The sequence below is a fragment of the Aspergillus ruber genome (assembly GCF_000600275.1).
Source record: "Aspergillus ruber CBS 135680 unplaced genomic scaffold scaffold00001, whole genome shotgun sequence".
NCBI classification, from domain to species: domain Eukaryota; kingdom Fungi; phylum Ascomycota; class Eurotiomycetes; order Eurotiales; family Aspergillaceae; genus Aspergillus; species Aspergillus ruber.
In genome coordinates this window covers 312,757-337,027 of record NW_024467297.1, presented here as the reverse complement: position 1 = coordinate 337,027, position 24,271 = coordinate 312,757, and the positions used below count along the sequence as shown (strand labels likewise).

At 46.9% G+C, this 24,271-nt stretch overlaps 9 protein-coding genes across 9 annotated transcripts; 3 read left to right on the top strand and 6 right to left on the bottom strand.

The window, feature by feature from the left end:
- Window positions 1-246: 246 nt before the first annotated feature.
- EURHEDRAFT_407431 (putative DNA 3'-phosphatase Tpp1) lies at window positions 247-2,340 on the bottom strand. The gene is made up of 8 exons (XM_040780549.1): window positions 2,165-2,340; window positions 1,941-2,098; window positions 1,770-1,882; window positions 1,428-1,721; window positions 1,114-1,375; window positions 993-1,053; window positions 679-824; window positions 247-610 (listed from the first exon to the last, which is right to left on the bottom strand). The coding sequence occupies exons 1-8, from the start codon at window positions 2,274-2,276 to the stop codon at window positions 446-448; spliced, it is 1,311 nt and encodes a 436-aa protein (XP_040643159.1). The 5' UTR covers window positions 2,277-2,340; the 3' UTR covers window positions 247-445.
- Window positions 2,341-2,733: 393 nt separating this feature from the next.
- Window positions 2,734-3,613, bottom strand: EURHEDRAFT_446166 (mediator of RNA polymerase II transcription subunit 18; the record flags this gene model as incomplete). The annotated part of the gene is made up of 2 exons (XM_040783577.1): window positions 2,734-3,055; window positions 3,105-3,613. The coding sequence occupies 2 exons, from the start codon at window positions 3,611-3,613 to the stop codon at window positions 2,734-2,736; spliced, it is 831 nt and encodes a 276-aa protein (XP_040643158.1).
- A 341-nt stretch (window positions 3,614-3,954) lies between these two features.
- EURHEDRAFT_407429 (alpha-ketoglutarate dehydrogenase subunit KGD4) lies at window positions 3,955-5,158 on the top strand. Its single transcript, XM_040780548.1, has 2 exons — window positions 3,955-4,333; window positions 4,393-5,158. The coding sequence occupies exons 1-2, from the start codon at window positions 4,258-4,260 to the stop codon at window positions 4,677-4,679; spliced, it is 363 nt and encodes a 120-aa protein (XP_040643157.1). The 5' UTR covers window positions 3,955-4,257; the 3' UTR covers window positions 4,680-5,158.
- A 92-nt stretch (window positions 5,159-5,250) lies between these two features.
- Window positions 5,251-7,060, top strand: EURHEDRAFT_373406 (RUS1 family protein; the record flags this gene model as incomplete). Its single annotated transcript, XM_040778529.1, has 7 exons — window positions 5,251-5,385; window positions 5,434-5,543; window positions 5,590-5,602; window positions 5,651-5,714; window positions 5,772-6,118; window positions 6,171-6,215; window positions 6,266-7,060. The coding sequence occupies 7 exons, from the start codon at window positions 5,251-5,253 to the stop codon at window positions 7,058-7,060; spliced, it is 1,509 nt and encodes a 502-aa protein (XP_040643156.1).
- A 529-nt stretch (window positions 7,061-7,589) lies between these two features.
- EURHEDRAFT_445416 (regulator of G-protein signaling domain-containing protein) lies at window positions 7,590-8,687 on the bottom strand (the record flags this gene model as incomplete). The annotated part of the gene is made up of 1 exon (XM_040783530.1): window positions 7,590-8,687. One exon carries the CDS (start codon window positions 8,685-8,687, stop codon window positions 7,590-7,592), a length of 1,098 nt encoding a protein of 365 aa, XP_040643155.1.
- Window positions 8,688-8,792: 105 nt separating this feature from the next.
- EURHEDRAFT_16712 (uncharacterized protein) lies at window positions 8,793-9,527 on the bottom strand. Its single transcript, XM_040777828.1, has 2 exons — window positions 9,425-9,527; window positions 8,793-9,343 (listed from the first exon to the last, which is right to left on the bottom strand). The coding sequence occupies exon 2, from the start codon at window positions 9,241-9,243 to the stop codon at window positions 8,899-8,901; it is 345 nt and encodes a 114-aa protein (XP_040643154.1). The 5' UTR covers window positions 9,244-9,343; window positions 9,425-9,527; the 3' UTR covers window positions 8,793-8,898.
- A 3,324-nt stretch (window positions 9,528-12,851) lies between these two features.
- Window positions 12,852-14,428, bottom strand: EURHEDRAFT_511698 (casein kinase I; the record flags this gene model as incomplete). Its single annotated transcript, XM_040785988.1, has 5 exons — window positions 12,852-13,435; window positions 13,511-13,916; window positions 13,971-14,119; window positions 14,167-14,236; window positions 14,300-14,428. 5 exons carry the CDS (start codon window positions 14,426-14,428, stop codon window positions 12,852-12,854), a joined length of 1,338 nt encoding a protein of 445 aa, XP_040643153.1.
- A 6,577-nt stretch (window positions 14,429-21,005) lies between these two features.
- EURHEDRAFT_407422 (uncharacterized protein) lies at window positions 21,006-21,865 on the top strand. The gene has a single exon (XM_040780547.1). It carries the CDS (start codon window positions 21,070-21,072, stop codon window positions 21,463-21,465), a length of 396 nt encoding a protein of 131 aa, XP_040643152.1. The 5' UTR covers window positions 21,006-21,069; the 3' UTR covers window positions 21,466-21,865.
- A 481-nt stretch (window positions 21,866-22,346) lies between these two features.
- Window positions 22,347-24,250, bottom strand: rtt106 (putative negative regulator of DNA transposition (Rtt106)). The gene is made up of 4 exons (XM_040777786.1): window positions 23,940-24,250; window positions 23,504-23,869; window positions 23,079-23,435; window positions 22,347-23,016 (listed from the first exon to the last, which is right to left on the bottom strand). The coding sequence occupies exons 1-4, from the start codon at window positions 24,052-24,054 to the stop codon at window positions 22,454-22,456; spliced, it is 1,401 nt and encodes a 466-aa protein (XP_040643151.1). The 5' UTR covers window positions 24,055-24,250; the 3' UTR covers window positions 22,347-22,453.
- Between the last annotated feature and the right edge of the window lie 21 nt (window positions 24,251-24,271).

Genomic DNA, 24,271 nt, shown 5'->3' with positions numbered 1-24,271 from the left:
CTTACTCGCCTCCATCCTGCATTCCTTGATGGATCCTTTTCTTTCTTTTCCATCTTGTCTTTATTCACATATTTTTTTATTTCTTACTGATATGGCATGGCCTGATTCTCCTGTACTGACTGCATTATTTACATCGCATTTACTACGAGATAATTGTTTATCTATCGCTAATGATTATCATGTTTCATTATTTTATTACAAGAATGATAGCGGGTTGAATTTAAGAAACAAAAGGCATTCTTTTTCAGCATTTATCATCTGCATATACACCCATATCCTGTATAATAGACTTGATTCGATTTTGCTGCCATTCAAGTAAATAGTCTTATGTCGAAATACAAATACATTCCATTCCATCCATCCAAAGGGCGCCCATATTGGTATCAAATACGTAAATCACAACTCTTTTCCCATGCACCAAGCATAGTAAAATTGAAACCAAGAATCAATAATAATACTGACTCCACAATCTCTTCTCCTCATCCCTACCGTGAAACCGGAATTTAACTCGGATGATATCACTAAACCCCTCGTCAAGCGAGGGCTCCTTGAAGCGTCGGCCGAAATCTCCGAATGCGATGCCGGGGAGGGAGGTCCGGGATTCGGGGTTCTATTATTATACGTGTTAGTGTATCTTCCTGTATCTTCCTGTGCGCATAGGGATTAGGTGAGGTGTACCAATGTGCGATTAACAGCACGCGCGGCGTTGTTGTGCTTGCACAACTCAGGGGAGGTGAGGAACAAAACGCAGCGGATGGGGATCTTAAGGTCTTTTGCGAGTGCGGTCCAATGCGCTCGTGTTTCTGGGTCGGCATTGGTATTGTCTTTTTCGTTGGCGTTAGTACGTTCTCGTTTCATTTCAATGTGTAGTTGAACGAAGAATGGTAAAGCATGTTGGTGTGCAATTAGGGTTCTGGCAGATACACAGTGTCCTCCGTATACTGTACCATGTTGCACGAACAAAGCAAAGAGAACAAGGACATAGGACTTACCAACAGCGACAGACTTTCCATCAATCAGATGTTCTCGCGCGACTTTGAGGCATTTAGGGCGCTGTGCGGGTTAGCTTGTGTCTCTTGTATTTTTGCTGACCGGAGGGGGAGAAAGAAATACAGATTTCAGGATGTCTTGGTTTACACGTTCGTATCCCAGCGATTCGAGGTTATTCCAGTAAAACGTTGACTTCCCGGCCCCAGGGCTGCCGCAGAATATGACGAGTTCGAGGGGATGTAGACGAGTAAAGAGCGGAAGATCTTGTTCGCCGGTGTGTAGGTATGAAGCAGGGTCAAAGGGCTTCTCGAACGCTTCCGGGGCCTGATTGAGAAAGAATTCCTCTGGTGTCTTAAAATCTACCCCGATGTTTACAGCAAATCCTCTGTGATAGTCAGTGAACTGATTGTTTGAGCTTGGAAAAAACGAAGACCAACCTGTCCACCAGCGAATGGTCCCCCCGCCGACCAGCAGCATCTCCGACGAAGAATGAGCTCTTCAAATCTACTCCCTCCACATCCAAATCGTAGTCCTCGAGGAACTCCCTCCACATCCCCAGCCGAGGCTTGCGGTACTCATCAGTCTCCGTCGCCGCGTAGACACTCAAAGGCACGTCCAGGTCATTCAAAACAGCGGTAACTTTCTCTTTGAAATTGCTGTAGCTCTTCGACTCTGCAGCCCCTTTTTTCAAGCTGATCTGTTTCTGGTTCGAGACAACGACGACTTGGTATCTGCTTCGTTTAGTAACACTCCAAAGAGATTCACGTAAGCAAACGTACCCTTCCGAGTTTAGCTCCCTTACGCGAGATGGTACAGAGGCATCCCACCATTTCCAATCCTTTGGGCTCCTCGCAAAGGTTGCCCCAGACGCCGACGTGATCAGAGTAGAGTCCTGCGTCTATCAGCACAGTGTCCAATCATATCTGCTAACCCTAAGCAAATAAACTGACAAGATCAAATGCAGCGATTTTTTGCTTCTTCTCGGCCGACGGTTCCTGCTGTTGCCCCGAGTACTTTCCAATGATCAAAGTATTGTTGACTATCCGCCAGGCGAGGGAGTCCGGCTTCTTTTGAGAGACTGGTGTGAAGAAGTTGGCGGCTGATTTTTCTTGAGATGATAGTTTACTTTATTAGTCTTCAATTTGCGACCCTGCGTGCTTAGATTGAGTCTTACTTGTGACTGTCGTTTTCGTCTTTGTCGTCGCCGCCGCGGTTCTCTTCAGCGGGGGTGGGGAGATGGCGCGGCTGGGGGACGCTGCTCTCTTCGCGGCACTAGTCCCGGCCATTTTTAGCATTGGCAAATAAATTATGGTAAATTGTTAGCTTAATGAAAAAAAAAAAAAAAAACTGTAGAAGCAAAGGAACTAGGTCGACGGAGCTTGCGGAGTGGAGGCGGAATAATCAGACGCGCCGCGCGTGGTTGAGCTTCACGAGGTCACATGCTTTCCATATTGCCCATCAAGGTATTGATAAACAGCAACTCTGCACTGCAGATGAGCTAGATGAGTTCGATGACGGTAGTATTGTATATGATGACAGTATTCATAAAGGAAGAAGACAAATAGAGAGGTCTACTGGACAATCCTTCATCCTGATCATTCTATTCACTACATGTACGATGTGGTTACCTACGGGCAGTATTCCGTACAGTACCAAGGATCAAGCATGCTTATTTGCTTGTCTAAACTCAAACAGAAGGGGTATATAACAGGCTAAAAAAAGAAATCGGAAAGAAAAGCGAGGTCACTTTGCCCGCGTGTCCAATGATAGTCGATCTGCTTGTTCCAGCCGAACAGCCGACCGGAGCTGCTCGCGAAGACCAAACAAATGTTGCGATGCAGTCCTCATGGTCTCCTGGTTTCCACCATCTTGGACTGTTATGGCGGCTTGCAACACGTAGCTACCACTCTTGTCCAGAGGTTTCATCTGCTCGAACGAAGGCAATTGCCCTCGAGGGGCGTGAGGATCCGAGGACTCAGAGGGATAGCGAAGAACTCGATGTAAAAAGATGACAATGTCATTAAGAATAAAAATATCTCCTTCCACCACGTATTCGGTGACAAACCTGGAAAGTATCAGCAATGATAATATGCAGAGACTATGGCCAGACTAACCCATATCCCCAAGCATTCATGGGCTCGACGATGTCGCCTTTGGGTAGACCGGCACTGGCCATTAAGCGAGCAGTGACTGCGGACCGAGTGCCCGCTTCGGGAATATCCCTGAACTCAAGTTTCCAGGATTGGCTTTCATAATCATAGGTCGAATGAGACAAGGAATCCTTCTGGGACTCGTGAATGCCCGACATCGCCGCATCGGGATCATCTCCTTCTCCGCGGGTAACTCCAGCAGCAGCAAAGTTTTCGTGAAGAACCGGACCGACGACTTGCGTGTAATACATGCCACCGTTTAACATTTTGTTCAATCGCTGCAGGTCAACGCCCTGAACATCCTGGCTAGCACCGACGCGAGTCGTAATCACACCAGGTTTGCGATAGGCCTTGAAGATCAGACGCCGTTCGAGACGGTGGCGAGGCTGCATGGCCGTCAATCCGGCGAGTTGTTGTCGGAGCTCATGATGTTGGTGGAGTGGAACGGAGGCAAACAACAACAACTCGTGCATGGTGCAGCCGATGTCGTTCGTTGGTGGAGGGAGGGCCGAAATGACTTATTTGTAGTGGAATATGGTTATGATATGGTGAAGCTTCCCAGGTCGTTACCCAACAAGGCTAGCGCGTCGATCATGTGATCCGAGCCAAATCCGGAGAATGTCGGAGGTTGGAGGTTTATCAGGACTCAAAATGTGTCAAAGTTTTCATAACCATCAGGTAAAGTAGCAAGATAGTAGTACAAGTCCGTAACCCAATTGCACCACCAGAACTTGGAAATGCACATGATGCAAAATCAGATGATCTGGGGAATCTGAAGTAAAAATCCCCGGCCTTCTTCTTATCACTAATCAGGCCTGACTTTTCCCCCTCTTCTCTTCTTTTCATTTTTCTCTTCATTCCTCATCTCTCTTTCTCTAATATCATTCTCTCGCTCTGTTGGTATACCACTACAACGCTGCTCCAACTGTTACTCAATAATTTCCACCCCTCACTAGCTCCGGAATAATAGCTACCCACCACACAACACCCACCACGGTCGGATCGGACGGGATCGGACTGTCAAATTTCTCCCTCTTCCAATTTACCATCTTCTGTGAACATCTACGTTCAACATACTCAATTAAATCGAACTCTTAATCACCTTAATACAATCACAATGCGTGCCACTTTCGCTCTCCGCAATGCCGCCCACACCCCTCTTATTCGCTTCATTGGCAAGCGTTCGGTGCCTCGTAAGTCCTCTTCCCGCCGCCATTGAGTGACACGCAGCTAATTCCGAATGAATCAATAGAATCGGTAGACCATAGCCCTCGTGCTCACCCCGCTTCGCCCACTGGTGTTCTGCCCGACTCGTTCGCTGCCTACCGCATCAAGGCCCAGCAGCACGGTCCTCTTGGACGTGCCTCGTTCAGCCAGGGCGCCATCGGCCGTGTCCCGGGTGCTTCTTTGGGTCCTATTCAGCCCAAGGAAGGTCAATTCTTCGACCGTGCTGAGTTGCCTTCCCGCTTCCACCGTCTGCCATGGTCCGAGGCTGAAATTGAGGCCATTGAGACCGGCGGTGCCAGCCTCTGCAACTAAACGATTTTCGACGTGCGAATGGGCACGAATATGATGCGAGGGTTGTCTTATGATGAGAATAATGGTCACTACTGACTGACCATGGGTTTTTTACGTCGGCGGACACTAGGGGGAGATGTTGAATCTATACATGGGGCATGATATATTCGTGAACAGGAGAACGTCATGCCTGCTACCTTTTTTTTCTGTCTTTGTGTTTCTTACGTTCAAGTCACGGCGCTGGTGGTTATGTGTTTCTCTTAGCGGTTATTTTTTATTTTTATTTTTTTTTTTTGGTTTCAGGAATGTCTTTTATGCTACTTGGGCGCACAACTATCGGATGGTTTTTCCATTTGTGATGTACAACGGGAGGAATGCCAGGGTTTACAGAATCGCGTACTTACATTCTTAGCGAAAATCTACTGAAAAGTTTGCTTAATGCAGTTGATTGCACATGTCTCAGAAATAGGATCCCAGATCCCAGTCGAAACCGTTAACCGTAACATGCGCATTCACGTGCCTCCTGCAGCCGCGTTTGACTCCAATTAACTTCATTCTCGGCATCATCAGCATATCAAGTAATTGAATCAAGATGGCCTCTAATAACCGGAATGCCATCACTTTGGTTGAAACAGATGAAGTCAACCACCCCACTGCGACGTATGTCTACACAAAGTCTCAGAAACAGAGCCGCAATGGCGCACAGACAGGGCGGATTGACCACATTGTAAGTGGCCTGTACCCAGTTTTCTTGAGACACCACTAACAATGTCAGCCTCCAACCACAGCACCCTCGTCATGGTCTCGGGCCAAGTTGATGAGTTTCCTCGGGGATGTCTTTCTCCCGGCTGGATACCCGCATAGCGTTACTGATGATTATCTCCCGTACGTCAATGTACATGTACTTCTTGGACTGAGCTGATGGATCTAGATATCAAATATTCGTGAGTCCCGCGCCTTATCAAACCAATTGTACAGACTAACACATACAGGACTCCCTCCAAGCCTTCAGCAGCTCAATCGCCGGCCTCCTAGCCTCCAGAGCCGTCCTACAAGGTCCACATCCACTCTCCCCTCTGTCAGCCACCAAACACGCATACTAAAAAATAACAGGCGTCGGAGTCGGCAATCCAACCGCAACCCCAACAGCAGCACTCCTCTTACATACCATTCAAGACACAACCTCCCGCCTCGCAACAATCGCCTTCGCCTACCGCATCGGCACAGCCCTTGAGCCAGAATGCAAGCGGTACCGCTTCGCAGCCGACGTGTTTAACGATCTAGGCATGGTGCTGAATTGTCTGTCGCCGATGGTACCTGCTGGTATTGCGAGAGTGGGCGTGTTGAGTGCCGCGGGCGTGTTGACGGCGCTTTGTGGTGTTGCGGGGGGGAGTAGTAAGGCGACGTTGGGTGCGCATTTTGTGAGGGGTGGGAGGGGGAGTTTGGGGGATGTTAATGCTGTATGTCCCCTTTCCTGGTTATTGGTTGTTGGGCGTAGCTGACGGTGTGTAGAAAGATTCATCGCAAGAAACTATCATCTCGCTCATTGGGATGCTAGTCAGTACCCTTCCTCCTTAACGATAGACTAAACTACTAATGATATGCAGACTGGCTCCCTCATGATCAACCACATAACAACTCCCATCACCACCTGGCTCACCCTTCTCCTCCTCCTAACTCTGCATCTATCCCTGAACTACCTCGCCGTGCGCTCCGTACAGATGACCACGCTCAACCGCCAACGCGCAAATATCCTCTTCTCGACGCTTCTGGGTTCAGACCCTGCTCTTTTATTTCTTACCTTAAGCGGGGCAGTGGGATCACTATCCCAGCCACAAACTGACCTACAAGAAGAGAAAAGAAAATGGAACCTTCTAACACCAGCACAGGTCTCCAACCAAGAACTCATCTTCGAACGAGATGGGATACTAAAATGGTACTCTAAAGCAGGACAGGTGATTACACTTGGACACGCGAACATCGGCATACCAATCAACCAATTCCTCAACAGCACCGACCACAATCTTTTACCCAACCTCACTAGCATCTTCGCAAACGAGTCATACATCCTCTATCTATCGTCTGTCACCACCATCGGTACTACTACTAAAGTGAAATGGACCGCAAACATTCTCCTAAAGCAATCATGCACGCCGCACTCACAGCTAAGAGCGTGGATGCATGGGTTACTCGCTGTGCGAGTGATTTCTTCTTCGTTTCCAGTTGATGAGAAAAATGGAAATTATGGTGATAAAGTACTACGAGTGTTGGAGCAGACATTGACCTTCTTGAATCACGGCAAGAGATTTGAAAAATATTTATCTGCGATGGAAGAATATGGATGGGAGTTGGATGTTGCGTCGTTGGAGACGAGGCCGGGACGGAGGGTTTCGATTGCTTAATGTACCAGGAATTGGGACTTTTCTTGGTTTGTACAGAGTAATGAAGTAGAAGGGTATTCGCATGATGCTATCTAATAAGACATGAAATGCCAACATGCAGTCCCAAAACAGGTAAGACGAGGTAATATTAAACTCGCCACAAATCAACACCAACGCCAGCCTAATGCCTAATGAAAGGCCACCAGTCCAATGTAGGACCATGCTCTATCTATAAGTGTAGAAATCTTTCCACAAAAAAAAAAAAAAAAAAAAAAAAAAAACAAATGCAAATCAAATCGCTTGCTTGGTCACCCAAACGCCAGCCAAATAGGAGTATCCAAGGAAATAATAGAAGCAAAAGAAAGCGCCGGAAATGCATAATGCGTTCACTCATATCCAAAAGAAAGGCAAGCATGGCGAACGTCGCTCATTATATCTAAACAAGACCAGTCGTGGCGTAGAAATGCAAGTCAAATCATCCCTCTATAAGCGTTGAAGCGTGAAGTGTAGTAAATAGAAGCCGCAGCAAGAGCGCCGCGGCAGGTAGTAGTCAATCGTCCGTGCCAAAGATCTTCATGTCGCGACTCGCATTTCCACGCTTCTTGAAGCCCAGCATCATAGACATCTTCTTCCATGGGTTCTCGGTGCGGTTCTTGGGGCTCTGGCTGAGGAACGGGAATGGATCGGTCGATGGCGGAGTAGTCGGTGGAGTCATGAGTTCCCCCATGCTAGCGTTGGATCCCGAGTCATCGGTGAGAGAAAGGTCATTACCACCAGGGCTCGGGGTCTGACCACTCCGGTGACCAGACTTGCCCAGGCTGGTCATCATGCTGAGGCCAAAGTTGGACTTGCTGGAGTGGCTGCTCGCCACAAAGGGAGATCCGAGTTCCTTGGCGGATGATGGAGGAGTCAGACGCTTTGATTTCGAGCGCGACCGCTTCTCCGTGTGCTGTTGCTGCTCTTCGAAGCTCGACTTGCCCATCACCATCACACCGTCATCACTGGGAGGGGAGAACTCGGATGAGTACGAGGGCATGCTATAGGCGGATGCCGAATGGGAGTTGACGAACGGCATGAAGATCGACTCCTCCATTAATTCGTGGGTCAACTTGACGGCGACGTCGAGAAGCTGCGGATGGGGCGGCGGGTTGACGGCGGCCTGGCGGAGGATGTTGTCGCGCACGTCACTGGTCACGTTGATCTCGCGGGGAGAGCCGGGGAGGATGTATGCCGTCAAGAGTCGCTGCCACAGCATGCACAGATGCTGGCATTCAGGGAAATCGATGTTGGCGGAAGGGTATTCGCCCAGCTGGTGGGTGACTGCTTCAAAGGTCTCGCGGTACCGCTTGGCCTCAAGGGTGAATTCAAGTGTTTCGAGACAGTGGTTCTGAGAAAGGTAGGCCATGAATGCGCTGAGAGTGTATGGGGGAGGAGCGGTGTTGGCGAGGACTTGTTCCAGCGACGGGCGCATCGAACAGTAAGCGCCCCGGGGAACGGAAAAGCTGATCGGTCGGGATCCCGACGAAGAGTCCATCTCTTCGTCGAATTCGCTATCAGAGGACGACGTGGGAGAAAGTTCGGGAGTCGAGCTGGGAGAATGATTCCAAAAGGACCGAGGGGGGTTATTTTGAGACTTCTTCAGCAGCATTTCGGCCGGTATACCGTGACTTGACTTCCGCAGGGGACGGTCTCCGGGATCCTCTCCGGGGAGGGTTTAAGGAATTTCCCAGACGACCGGGGGGGAGGGTGGGTTAAGGTGTTGTAATTATATGCGTAGGAATACTTTGCTTTGACTGAGTCAAACGATGGCGGGAGGCTTTAAAGTGAAACACCACGGTCGGGCGCAATAGTAGTAGGACTTATAGGCGGCAACGAAAGGAATCCTCCCAGGGGGGACGAAAGAGGAGAAACGCCGGGGCAAGGAGATTAGTTAGTTGGGCGGAGATTCTGAGGAGGGATTGGCTAATGTACAAAGAGTGAAGAATAAGAGAAAAATTGTATAGGCCCGGCAATATCCAGATCCAAAACCAAAAGTCAAGAAAGAAAATAAGAAGAGGGGAGTGGAAGTTGAAATACAAGCAAAAACGTACAAAAGCGCATCGATCGCTGTGAAAAGCGACTTTTGCATTCCCACTTTTTTTTTTTCTCTCTCTTTTGCTCTGCGGATCCACCGAAACGACAGGATTCATCGATACCGTAATCATTACTGTACCGTATCTGCCCCACCATGACGATACTTTCCGACGAGCCAGATCAAGGATGTTCTGCCCAAGTACAGAGGACTTGTACACTGTGCTCTGTGCTCTGTACACTCATATACACAATTAGAAACATAACATTCTTCAGAGTACTCTGTACACAATATAGCTTATAGCATGATAATACAGTTGCTATAAGAACAGGCAACTAATGCCCCTTCTAGATGGTGTGGAGTCATGCAGGATTGGGAAATGAGGGCGCAGGAACAACTGATTGGCTGGATCAAGTGAGAGGAGAAAGATCTTCGCAGTGGGTCTTAGTCATGCTGATAAGGCCCCTGAGCACTGCACTGTCTGTACCAGCACTTTACAGAGAATGAATACGGGTACACCGGTGAACTTGTACATATATACAGATAGTTGAAAGAAATGAACAGGATGTTCGTGAATATAGAAATACTCAGAGCTCAGTAGTACCCTACATATAGTATAGAATGTTCTCGTGCATCATTAAAGTGGCAGTCAATCACCCCATTCAATTGTTATCTTCTATCATGATATTCCGACCGCCAACCGACCCCCTGATTGGCTCCTCACTGATAGGATCTGCGTGGCGCCAAGCCACCAAAGCATTGCAAGGGGTTTCTGTTGTGTATTTCCATAGCACCAGAACAGATACTCCGTAGTGACGGAGACCCCGGTCTGAATCAGTCAAGCGATCAAAGTCTCCGGGTCGATCTGCACAAGAAACTTTCAGTCAGAGGTAAAGTACTCCGGAGTAGAGGTAAAGTACGAGGATAGTCATGATACTCTGGTACAACCACCACAGAGTAAGTTTAGCGCACCATACTAGTGCGCAGAAAACCGGATTTCCTTGGTTTTAGCTGTACGACGGAGGATGGAGTTGTCTCCGGTCTCAACTGCTGATTCGAGTCTAGTTCTCTGCAAGGGCTGCGACCTGCATCGGCCGCGTTAGCTCTTTACTACTAATACTGCTCTGTATGCGTATGCTCTGTATATTTTACTCTGTATCATAAAAAAAAAAAACACAAGCCTTCTAGAGCACGCCAGCTCAGACAATTCCAAAAAGAATGCGTTGGATGAACCGTTGGTCGGCAAGTTCTCTGAGTAAGGGAGTGATTACAGAGAGGCAGCGAATGACACCTTGGCGTCACATTCTGGAAAGAACTTGCGTGGACATACCTCACCGCAGCCAATCAAAGTACTGATAGTGGAGAGTTTCCCGACGCTGAAACGTAAAAAAACCCGCCTCGTGCTCACGTGAGAACGGTAGACGGGTTGTGGTTGGAGGATTTGTTCCAGAAGCTTTGCCACCCGGGTCCGCCCGGTCGTCGGTGATCCTCGGGGCCGACCAAGAGACTTTTCCCAATTCAGGAAGGTGCTCTGCGGTGGTTATTTTCCGATCGATCGATTCAGTCTGTCGAGTCAGCTTTCTATTCTGATACAGGTTCTAATCCTACTATGTACGGAGCACTCTAACTCTAACAACCAATATGAGCTGATCGAGTTCCATGGTCCGATCAATTAGGATTTCCCGGATTTACATCAACGTCATAATACCCTTGCATGACTGGCTCAGACTCTCATGATGTATGCTTGATCAGTGCATCAACGAGTTCCATCCTTTCCACCTTTGTTCCTGATGGTTACACCGGAAAAAACTTCGGTATTTTTTCTAGAATTTCACTTGTATCACATGATCCTCGAATCTGGCTGCCTTCACGTACCGTATTCTGTAAGATACACCCTTGGCATGCGAGTCATTGCGCTCATTCGGGGCAATACCCGAATTTACGCATTCGTGCATAATAGAGCTTCCCATATTGACCAGGGTCTTGGTCTCGATTTCGATTCTAGCTAAACGTGAAGGTAAAGTGCGGAGAAGGTCAGCCTTTCCTTGCTTTAACGGTTGGACTGCAGCTGTTGCATCACTGTTCACTATGGAGTACTGAGTACTGTCAGAGTATGTATGATGAAAGCTGCATTCCCCACGAGTCTCACATCAGTCGATCCTCCGCAGCATATCATCATATCATTTGTTTATCTGTTTGTCAAAGCACCACACCACACCACACCACCATGTACCGTGGATTACCAATGCTCTAGACTTTGATACAGTAGTACTCGGACTATGCAGCGTGGATCACGCCAATCAATGGTAGAAAGTACCTCTCCGCAGTGATGCAAGTACTCTGTACTGTATTTGATTCAATATCACTTCAATTAGCTTTGGTGCTCCCTGGTTCTGGCTCTAGGATCCCGTGAATATCCAGAGAATCACCGGGGATAACCGATGACCATCATGTGTCACCATGCTAAAACAGAGTGTATGACAGAAAGCTTAACTACCAATAACACGTAAGGTCAACACTATCAACCTACACAGGCCTGTAACCAATTATGTATCCATAGTACTATCAGGCGATGTCTCTTACACTACGACGCCACAATCGTTATCTTCCTGTCGGTATACGAATTCAGCAGGGAAGAATGCAGATTTTTGAACCCAACTCTGTGCAAACAAAACAACAAAAACTATAGATTAGCAGAAAGGAACAAAAACGTAGCACCAACAAACAAGACATATGAAACAGAAACACAACGCCCTGCAAAGACCAGTTATCTAAACATGGATCATCACAGGAACAGGCAAAGACAACAGAAAACACATGGCAGATGCAATGCGCTTAATCCCGGTCAACAAACAAAAACAGAAACAAGATAGCCACTGGCCGCTTTGCATGATTGCATGATCAACTCCGATGGAACCCCGCTTTTTTCTTTTCTCTTTTCTTCTTTTTTATAGACGCACAAGTGAATGGTATATGCTTCGCTGTAAACAACCCCAGCCAATTATCGACGATCGAAGAAAGGCAGTAGAAGGTAAAGAGGCTCGAAAAAAAACCGAAAACCAAGTCGGAGAGATCATGTAATCGGCGACAAGATGGAAGTCTAATATTAAATGTAGTTCACGCCAAACAAGTATAATGAGATGCACAAGAAGAAAAGCATAGGAATCCTCAAGTTCGCCGTTCCGTATCCATAGCACCATAAACGAGTGAGATGATATGAAGAAATATAGGAGACAATAGAAGAAAAGGGAAATGGCCGCTCTGCTGATATTCGAGTCCGCTCAGATCGACTTTCCTTGGCTTCGCGGATGAAATCGGCCAGAAAGACGTCCTTTAAACTCCGAGACCTAGTCATGAAAAAAAAAAAAAAAAAAAAAAAAAAAAAAAAAAAAAAAAACAAAAAAAAGTAGGATGGCCTCGATCCACCAAATACTTCCGCAAAGCCGTATATGCGAACCCAACAAGATTCCCTTTACGGGAGCGGCCGAGAAAGATCGGTAACCATTGTCTCCTTTCAGTAGAAAGGACCAAGGGAGGGAATGAGAAGGAGAAAAAGAGAAGCCCGTGAAATAACAGAATCGAGAAGGTAAGGTCGACAAGTTGAATGACACGACATGGCCCGCGAGATCACGTTAGAAGTACAGAAAATCGGCGTTTGCGTTCAACCTGATCAAAAGAGAAAGAAAAATAAGTCGAGAATAACTTTGATGATAACCGATACTTTGTACATGAATACGAGTATCACCTACCGCAGCATAATGCTTTCATCACTTTCTGCACGAAAGTGGGCTGCGGCTCACTCTTTGCCTGAGTACCTTGTGCCGGTTGAGGGCTCATGGGTTGATTAGCCGGGCTGCCCATCCGGCCCGGGATGTTGGGGTTTGAGTTCTGGAACTGCGCTTGAGTCGACGCTGTTGGTGCTGTAGTGTCCATCCCCGCGCTTTGGCGTTTCGGCGGCATGCCGCTTGAGGCGCTTGGTCGCTCGCGCGTCTTCCCAGCTCCGGGTTTGGCCGGAGATGGGGGCGGGGGCTGCGCGGCGTTTAAACGGTCTGCCGTCACGCCAGGTCGCTGACTTGCACGATACTGTTGTGCGTGGAGGTCTCGACCAGACGTATTGGGAAGGTTCTGCTGCAGGTGTTGTTGGGACGAATACGACTTGTATTCCCACCCACGGCCGTTGTTGAGCTTCATCCAATCATATTCGCCATCTTCGACCTCCCCGGCGTTCTTAAGAGCCTGCGACAACAGATCCCTCAGGTAGTCGTAATCCGGGGTGTCTTCGAAACCAAGGTTGCGGACGTAAGTCAGGTACTTTGTGAATTCTTCTATGCCTAGTTGATTAGTGCTGGCCTGCGGACGAAGGTAACTTCTATAATCGAGAAATCGGGGTTTAAAAGTACCTGGGTATCCTTCACAGAGATCTTTGATGGCGGTGGTTTGCTTCTTCTCGCCGATCTTCTCATATTTTTGCTTGTTGGTCGCGGCCTTCAGACCCTGCCATGGAAGACCGCCGCGCAGAAAGTAGAGGAAAACATGGCCCAGAGCCTCCAAGTCGTCACGCCGCGATTGCTCACGGCCCAGATGGGTATTGATACTCATGTAACGTGCTGTGCCGGACAGCGACTTGCGTTCGCGATAGGGGATATGTTGCTTTGTTTTGGGATCTCTATACTGCTTGGCCATGCCGAAGTCGACGACATGGATGACATTTGCAGCCTTGCTGTTCGGGCGACCGATAAGGAAGTTATCCGGCTTAATGTCACGGTAGATCATGTTCTTTTCGTGGATCGTTTGGACTCGCGAGAGCTACAGAGGCAATGTTAGTTTGCGAGTCAACTGAGTTCACAAAGAGAAACGCACCATCTGCTTGGCTACCATGACCACAGTCTTCACAGAAAATCGCCGATTGCAATGGTCGAATAGATCCTCGAGACTGGGACCCAGGAGGTCGATTACCAGGATGTTGTGTAAACCTTCCTGGCCGAAGTAATAAACGTTGGGGATGCCAGCTGCCAGAGATTAGACTCGTTCTCAAATCAAGGGGCCTCAAACTTACGGCATCCGACCAGGATCTTATACGTCCGATATTCATCCCGGAGTTGTGGTGCATCGCTTTTCCTAGGTTCCTGTTTATGCGGTAAGCATCGTGGTTTAACAGGAACGGTGTGTGTGTGAAGACCATTACGTACAAATTTGATAGCCACCTGCTGGTTATTCAGGAGATTCGTTCCCTCGAAGATGACACCAAACGAGCCTTCACCAATCTTCTTTCCCACTCTGTAGTGGACACCCACTACGTTGGATGACGAAGACGACATTGCGAGCAGCGAAGCGACCGGACGATTCCAGGCAAACTCAGGGTACGACGAACTTGATCGACGGGGTTATTACACGCGCGGAATGGATTGACTGCGAAATTGAAATGTGTCAGCAAAACGAAACGTCGATGGAACGATGGTCGTTCGAGCGCGGGTAAGAGTGGGAGTGAGGACTGAAGATAACCGGAATACTCACATGGATCTCGGAACGTTGCTCTCTCGACACGGTTTGTTCCAACCCGGTTTCCCCCTTTTCTTCAATCGAATCGAGCCTGAAAGGCCGCTGAGATCGTACAAAACGGCGACCGGGCAATAATGCAGAATAATGGAGAATAAAGGACGATCGAGTTGGAAGTGAGGAAGATGACTTAATCCGTTCTCTGGAGGGAGAGGAAGTTGATAGGGACGGGTACGGGAACGGAGAACGGAGTAGGCGGACGCGAAAGAATCGCCTGGTTGGTGAAGGGACAATGGAAGGATTCAAAGAAACCCGACACACCACCCAGTACGGAGACTTTTGAAGGAGAAGGGGGAAAGAAGGAAGAGGTAAGGTAATTGGAAGAAAAAAAAGGGCTAAAAAAAAAAAAAGCGACCAAGCCTCTTCTTCCGGGACTAACCAACTGCGTGGCAGTACGATAAGGCGCACTGGGCAGTTGATTGATGTGCCGCGGATTAAAAGAAAGAGAGAGCGAAAAGGTAGGAAGAGGGGGCGGAAGAAGGAAGAGAGGGCGAAAGGAAGAGAAGAGAAGAGGAGAAGAGGTGAGAAAAGATGGAGAAAGCGATTGGAATATGGAGAAGATGGATAGTGAGCAAGTGAGAGAATACGGAGAACAGGAGGAACTGGATCGGGATTGGGGGAACGATTCCAGGGAGAGGCTTAATCTTACATACGGTATATTACTATGTATGGTACAGAGCCATTACCAAACGTGACGGTATCTACCACTATCGCCTACTAGCAATTTTCGGGCGGAGGACAGACCTCCCTTCTTGATAGTTTTTAATATAGTTGGGCGGGAGCCACACAAGGACAGTTGGGCGCTTGCTTGTCGGGCCACGAACGGCTCAGCGCCGGGCACTAGAGGCGTCTAGCCCGGTCGATGTATTTATTGTATCGTACCGTACGTATTCTTAGATATATGCAAGAACATCGTGGCATTGATATACAAGGAGGAAGAGGAATATATATATGCCTACCTGTCCGAACGGGAATATATTCCGCAAGCAATACTTTGTAGATGATCTGTTACTATGGTGACTAATAATCCAATTCCTCCTGCATAAAGGAGGAGAGAACTGAGTTAGATCTGTCTGACCTATGGAATGTATCGTATCGGATATACCAGGGAGTTGCCGCCTCCGTCCATTGATTTGCCAATCAATAATAATAATAGTTGGCGACCCGGCTGCATGTTCCTTCCCTGAGCTTTAAATCTATCCAATTCCAAAAAGGTACTTGGCATCAATGAACCAATTGGAGGTGCATAATCCCCAAAGACATCGCTTTCTTTCTGCAGCTAAAACAACTTCTCTGGTCGACTCTGCGGCTGCGGCTGACGTCCCAGGGCGACCAACCAGACGAGCATCTTCAATACCAGTCATTACTTGTATGTGACAGTCTCACAATACCATACTGTCAGTGCTTTCTCCAACACCGAATAAAGTATTTCTAGAAACCACATAGTGCTTTGTATATTTGATTTTCATTTGGAATAATTGACAAAAAAAAAAAAAAAAATCAATCTCTACTCTTCTCTCAGCCAACAGAATGAAATAATGGCTGATGGTCGGTGCGTGTCTCCTGAACTACCATGTCACATGATACAGAGATTGGGCATGTCACTCTTTATTGGCTGTCCTGCTATACAACCCTATAAGTACATACCATATGCCATACTCTAACTTAATTGTTCTCGTTCCTTTATCTTGGTATCACATTATTCAAAATGTTTAGCTATTGAGTTTCTAACGCAAATATCTAGCGAATCATGACCTAGTATTTCTAACGGCTGCTATGCTGCTCGACTGAGATGAGAGGAGCATGTCAAGCACTTTCAACAAAACCACATGTTACTTTTTACGCACGGAACTACGTATCTCAGAGCTTACACGTAGTTGGTCCCTCAACTAGAAGCTATGACAGTGGATGGATCTGATCCAAGTGTAGTCGTGGCCACTACGTAAAATGGAAATACGCGTTTGGACCATGAGAGGGTTGAGTGCAATGGAAAATTGATGGAACATTAAGGGCTGGCTTCTAATGCTGGATATAATGGATATATTGAAATTCAGTGCTTATCTCGCAACCTTGAAAAACTCGAGCACGTTCTGAAAGCTGCTATAAGCTACTAAAACATATAGCTAACATATTACTCTATACATACTCTGGCGCTCTCAGCATTTCACTCTTTCTCTCTCACAGCATTACGCATCACCCGGATAGCATTGAATAGAAATATTGCCATTGATTTGATGCTCTCCACAGCGCTCCATGTTTTCATCAAATGTACCAGTGCACTCTTTGTAATGTGCAATTGTGTTTGTCGCTGTGAATTAATAAAGGAAGTAATCAACTGAGAAGAAGAAGGACTCGGTGGAATGTGATGAGTGACCGAGTCGTAGAGACGCCATCTAGGTCACTGAAGAAGGAAGGAACTTCCACCTGCAACCACGAACCCCCAGGCACTTGCGATCAAATGGCGCTATAACAAATTGATTTTTCTACTTCTTCATTCCCAGACAGAAATAGAATGGGTAAATCCACTATAGTAGATAAGCATACAGGGCTTCTCTTGAAGATTGACAAACTCCCAGAGGTGGAGCGTGTTGTCTACTATGGACCTGGAGGATATCATCCAGTCAACCCGGGCGGTCAGTTTCAAGAACAATGCCAATAGCATGTGGCTGTGAAGATCCTCATGACACGTCTGTCCGGCGATAATTGTCCTGAGCTACATGGCGTCAAATTGCGATGGCTTCGCTTCGTTCCCAGGCGACATCGTCGAAGCGTATGCGTGTCCGCATTTTGAAGGTAGATATGTAAAAACCGGGAAGAGCAAAGTAGGTATGAAGTATACAGCTACAATGTAAGTGCAAAGTGTCGTTGAGGAGTTCTGGAAAAATGGCCAAAGCCTGAAATATAAGGAGTAGGAAAAACAACCATCAATTCGATTCGTTATTACAATAATTTTTCATAGTACTTCTAAGCACCATGTGTTCTTGAGCTGAAATACCTTTCTGCAGTTGGCTAGCCACTAAAACAAATATACATATATTTTTAGCCCGCTAGTGAAATGGCCCTAAATACGAAACCTCCCATCTATATACGCTATATTCAATGTCGAGACACTGCGTCTCTGAGTAACCGCCCTTCGAGATGGAATGGAGTGTACCTGCGACGTGGATCAACTTCCCGCCAGTGGCAGTTTCAACTGAGGTATCGCATTTTAAGATGGGACGCGATGGTTCCTACGACCTCCACATATTAGATACTTTAGCATACCTAGTTATGGAAATGAGTGCAAAGTTCCTTGTGAGCAAAGCTGCCACTTTACAGCACGTAAAATCAAATGTTGATATTCCAATTCCAGAAGTGTACGACTATAGGTAGGATCTGTCTTCGTTCTCTCTTCTCAGTCGCAAGCTAACCTATCGAAGCGCTATGTCAGACAATGACATTGGAGTCCCATACATCTTGATAGGCGAAGCACCTGGTCAGCCACTTTCAGATATAAGGAAACCTGCTCATTCCGGCGGACCTGAATTGCCTTTGTATATTAAAACCAAGATGCTCTCTAACTGGGCGCTATAATATGGGAGCTGTCACAGCTGCGTTTTGACCAGATAGACTCGCTGTTTAAGGAACAAGGGGGCTTCTGGGTCAAGTAATGCCTCTCGTGCGGTCATGTAATGCAAGATCTTCAATACATACCTCGCGGGCCGTTTACTTCAAAGCTGAGTTCTATGACAGCCTGATCGCTGCATCTACACAACATACAGAGATGTTACCGTTATCATGTCATTGCTTTGTCGCTCCAGTTCTCCAGCGTGGTGATCACGAGTCTATTGTCTAGTATCGCCGAGCATGTGATTTTTGAAATGACTTTGTGGCTCTTGGGAGCAAGATACATTCTTCAGATAATCGGCTGGTTATGTTATTTCAGGTAACTCTCTACGAGATATCGTATAGAGACTGGACCTAGAAACCACACCAAAGTCATTCCCCTTTGCCATCCTGAATCGAGTGTTGACAACATATACGTCGATGATGACTGCAACATTACATGTATCATCGGCTTAAAATTTGCTTCCACGATCCCAGAAGCTATGCAATTAATCCCGCCTGGGCCACCACAGTCTCGTGGCGAAGTAAGCCAAGGTCTTGTTGATGTTTTCAGAGATGGGTTCGCTCCTATATCCTCACCACTAAAAATTTATACAGCCAAGTCTCTTGGATCACCACGACAGAGCAGATGTTTCTGGTTGCTTACTCGATTCTCAACTTTGACTCGGAACATGACGTCAACCTCTTCGCCCCCATTTGAGATTTTATATACAAATCTGAGAAAGGTATGGGACAGTACTTGATTGACCAGCGATATTCACCTCGCTATAGACAACGGTACGCGGGGATGCGCATGGAAGATGAACTCCAAGATACATTTCTATAACCTAGGATCAGCAACGAATATTCCATCCCTCTGAATGCCCCGTGATACAAGCGTCAACTTCCTAGCTATCGAGCATCTCGGAATCTTTTTTACGTCGGAAATTATTATACTCTTTTCTCTACGTCTCCTCGAGCGGTATATGCATGAATTGAAACGCATACCTTGATAGATCACGGTATAGAATTGGTTCTTTACTGTTAAACAAGACAAGTAATTTACTTGCATAGTAATACTTCGTGCTTTACTCCGTATCCTATCTTCATTCAGCGACTCTCGCCACGAACCCATCCCACCATTCTCCCACTTAGTACAAGAATCTTCAACAAAAGACAGCATACCAAGAGACCTGAGCATATCGAGAATATGCCAATGCTACAGATATAAGTGGTTGGATTATGAACAAGCCTCTTGACAAGAGCGAGATCGCTTTAATCCTTCCGACTCCAATACAAGTACAAAGTAAGCATCTTCTCATTTAAAAGTTGCTAATATGGATAGATTCGTTGAATCCCGTTTGTTTGACTGAGCTTCTCGGTTAGCAAATGCTCAACAACAAAAATTTATAATACTACGGAAGCATAATTCCAATTTCCTAGGCCAATTGAAACAACGATGCAAAGTAATAGGAGCGTGTATCGCTCTTCATAATGCTACGCTAGGCGCCAACTACCTCTTGACCAGGTTAATTCAGTGCACAAGAGGATGACATATCGACAAGAGGGTTGTCTTTTGATTTGTCAATTCCCTCAAGTGTGATATCTCACAGATTTGGAACAGTCCTGGGCCACCGTGTCCACACAACCGATGTTAGATATCACTAGCACACGGCACTACGCTCACACGTCGATTTTTTAACCCAAGCAACATTTGAAAGAGCTTTTTTATATAACAGTTGGCCATAAAAGACTGCTACATTGTGTATTACATGGCTAGACGAAACTCGACAGCCTACTCTGTTCGGCAGTAGCAGACTGCATCGCCAGGCTTGATAGATGTGAAGATGCAACTGCATTTTCTGAATACTATATCTGAAGTTTTGAGAAGTTGAGAGCTAGGGGTGACTATAGGCTCTTTGTCGTTGCCCGATTGAATTGGAAGAAATTGGTTAGAACAGTCGATGGTTAGAACAGTCGAGTCCATGATTAGCATTGCGCCAGAGCAAATCCCATACTCAGAAGCTGGACATACAGCATTACTGACCAATATGGCCTTGCAAGAAGAACAAATAGATGCAGTTTGCTATACGACTGCGTGGACATCAGGACTTTTACCAAGCGACTAAACTGGTTATACCCGGGGCTCCAGATGTGCTCTACTAATATGCGGAGTGACATAGGAGCTCACTATCCCAAGAGACTCAAGGTATATTTCACTTAATTCAATGCCAGTTAGGGACATTCGCAAAACTTGTCACCTTGAAGGATGTAAAGAAAGGTTCCGGAAATGAACCCATAAGGTTTATTATGGCATAGGAGAACATACAACATACAAAACAACAGTGACTTGATACTTAGGAGGATTTTGCCTCAAATCTAATATACTTCATCCTATATAGTATCAATACAGCGCATATAATTGAGAAGGTAAGATGGTAGGCCATGAGTCTATATGCTTATCTGTTACAACCAGCTTCTGTGACTTGTAGAAGATATTAAAACAAAATAGCTTGGCATGTAGCTCTGTTTGCTATGCTGCATATGATCTTGTTTCATACAATGAGCAAGTGAGACGCCATATTCAAATACCATTGGCCATCATATTCGCAATACGAAGCAAGCCTGGTCAAACTTGCATGGTAGGCGCATAGATGAATCATAGCAGACCTTTATTCACTGATTGCTCAGTAGCTTATAATAAATCGATCGTCTGCTACTTTCATTCTAACTCTAAATATTCATTTTCTCATTATTTATTTCTCGTAAACTTCCATACATAACAACCTCTAACCCCCTCAAGACCCCATCCAAAACCATGGCCACCATGTCCGCAGGCACAACAACCTACAACGTCTACCGCGTCTTCTTCTCCCAATCCTCCGGCACAGAATATGAAGCCATCGCTCTAGTCCCCCAAGAAAACAAAGACCAAGGTGCCGGCCGGTTCTACCATGTTATAGGAACCGTTGGCTTGGGAATGGACTACGAATCGAAACCTGCTCACCGGTTTGACAAGATCCCGGAATACAAAGGTGCTGCTTTTCTGTTCCGACTACCAAGGGCGCAGCTTGCGAGGTTTGAGGAGATTGCGAGGAGTTGTCCGCCGCCGCATGATCCGAGGGCGTTGACAAAGGCGAAACCGGATCCACCGGTGAGGGATTGTTCGAGTTGGATCGATGAGGTTTTGGCTGCGGCGAGGGACTTGGTTTGATTGTTGTGGACATTAGGGACAAACTGGAGAGCAGAATGTGTCTATCAGATGATGCAGAAGAATGGCGTATATGTGTGAAGGGGTACTATGAAGTCCATAATTGCTACCATAGCACCTCAGTCAAAAACGGGTAAGCTCAATGCTCAGCACAATAAGTCTCGACATGTCCATCTTCGACCTTGATATTGGCTAGGCATAGGTCTCTATGAGTGAGTGTATTTCGATGTTTGCATTGGGAGAGCATGGCAGTCAGAAAGCTCCTGACATGAGATCTTGGGTGGCTTTGGTTGATAGGCACATATCAGAGCGTTGTTGAATGCTTCTTCAGAGTCAAATGGCCCTGGTGTCAACTGTTAGCATTCATGAAAACTTATACGTAGAAAATGCCATGAACTCGTCTCTATTAGAATGATAAGCCAAAGCCGGATCAGCAACATCCCCCCCAAATATCAACCGGCCCAATATAATCTTCATCACCGTTCTTAATCTCATGCAACTCAGCAATATACCTTTTCAACTGCCAAGCAACATCCCCCTTCGTGTCCTTGTCCAGCCCCTCCTAAGCTCCATCCAAGTCTGGTCCTTCCACAAAACCCATGAATATATGTATCAAACAAACTCTCATAGTCACAAATGTCTCTCTCTCTATCGGACCGTATGTGTAGCACGAATGAAGGGGATATTTTGGCTATGTTTACGCCACTCCAGGAGAAGATGGTGTCGTTGGGTGTGGGCTTTTCTTTGAGGATGCCTGGGAATGGAGCTGCGGAATCGGTAGCTGAAAAAAATGATGTTCATTTTGGGGGCTGGCTTTTCCTCTGGGATAGAAATTGAGGATAGAAAAAATACGACGGTATTGAGAAGTACGAGATGCATGAAATAGCAGCAGTTGGTTGTTAGCAACAGTACTGACGTTGCTAAGCGGTGAATCTCCAATTGTTCTGATATTCTAGTAGAGTACATGTGGTTGGGCCATTTCTTATCAGGATTACAATTCATCCTCTGGAACATCCTCCGCTTCACTCCCCAATTCACCAGCCACCAGATTTTCATCATCACCCTCATCTTCGTCACCTTCACTTTCACTTTCCTCACTACTAGCGCCACTTCCACCGCTATCCGCATCACTGCCGGGATCATAGTCCTCTTCGTCCTTGTCCTCTTCGTCTTCAAGCTCTCGCTGTGCCTTTTGTAGCTCACTCTCTTCTCCTTCACCATCGGCAGTAGCGGCATCAGCAGCACCGGCACCATTCTCCGTCTTCAAGTTGTTGACGTTGTAGCGTTTTGCGCGGCGGTCTTCGGCAAGACTGGCGTCCTGGAGACCATGTGTTTTGATATAAGTGTCGATACCCGAGAAATTTGCTTGGTCGACCATTGAGAATTCGAGTTCTTGGGTCTCGTCGCTGGTGGTAGGACGGGCGACAATGTTAAGGTTAAATGTTCGTTGAAGGACGGATGTGTATGAAATCGAGTCAATGTTCTCAAAGGCGAAGAAAAGCAATGGCTTTTTATAACCGAAGAGGATGCCAGTAGATAGAAAGAAGAGATAGCCTATGCGTGTACCTTAAATTAGTCCACCCCTTCCAATTCAGCATTGGGATATAGCAGCTCACCCTCCTTGCTACCACGGAATGCCTTAACGTGATAGGCTTTCTCTCCCTTGCGGTGTGCCTCGGGCGTGGCACTGACGAATTCCCTCTCATCCGGTCCTATTACCTTAGTTTGCGACAGATTGTCATTTAGTATCCGTCGGATCAGCTTCTCAGCTGTATCACCCTCACCAATGGTAACCGGCTGTCCTGTCCCTGAGTATGCAGCTTTGGGAGGCCCGTCGTTGACCGTGAACACCTGGGCTTCAGAGGCAGTCTCGCCTTCGGGAGGCGGGTTGATCCCATCGCTATATTGGGGAATAATACAGAAGTTTGACTGTTTCTGGTTCTTCTCCGGCACAGGAAGGCACAGAACGTGTTCTGTTCTCAGATCATATTAGCAACATATCCACCAAGAACCCTAAACTAAGGGCAGCAAATAAACTCACGAATCTTATCCATAGGCACCCCAAACTCCACCTCCTTCGACGTCTGGTTCCTCGTGCGAAGAAACCTCTGTCCACCAGTAAACTCAAGCGTTAACTTCTTCCTCTGCGGAATAGCGAACGAAATATCCGGCATGTAGAACTGAAGTGACGATTCTGTTTTCAAGTCGAGGGTTGACTGCGCAGCAGTCTCCGGCGCATTTCCATTTTGCAGCTTGCGTTTCTTCGCGGCTGGGCCGTCGTCGTTACTCGTTGTTTTCGTGTCGATGGGGACGGTGTGATGTTGGGATTGGGTGTTCGTATTCCTGGCCAGCAGGCTGGTGTATCTAGCAATGTCTTCGAAAATCGGTTTCTGTTGTGGGACGGTTTCTGTTACACAAAAAAAGATAGTTGTTAGCCTGAATTTTTCTTCTTTTTTTAGAGGAATAATTGTACGCACCGATCGCGTCGTAGACTCGTTCCTTGAGAAGCGGTTCCGCGGCGAATGCTTCTTCAATCGCCGGGATGCTGAGCTTCTTATTCACAGGCGTTCGATTGATGCTTGCGAATGCCATTTTGAGAAAGCCACGGCCCCTAAATAAATAAATAAATATATATCAAAATAAAGGAACGGGGAACTGGGCGGTTTGGAAGATGGATGGAGAAAAGTAGGTTAAGAAAATCGGGGCGGATGGGAGAGGAAGACTGGGATCTTCCTCCGGGCCCTATCGCCAGCCGGGAAAGCACAGTAACAGAGTGTTTGTTTTCGCTTATGCCAGGGATGGATAGATG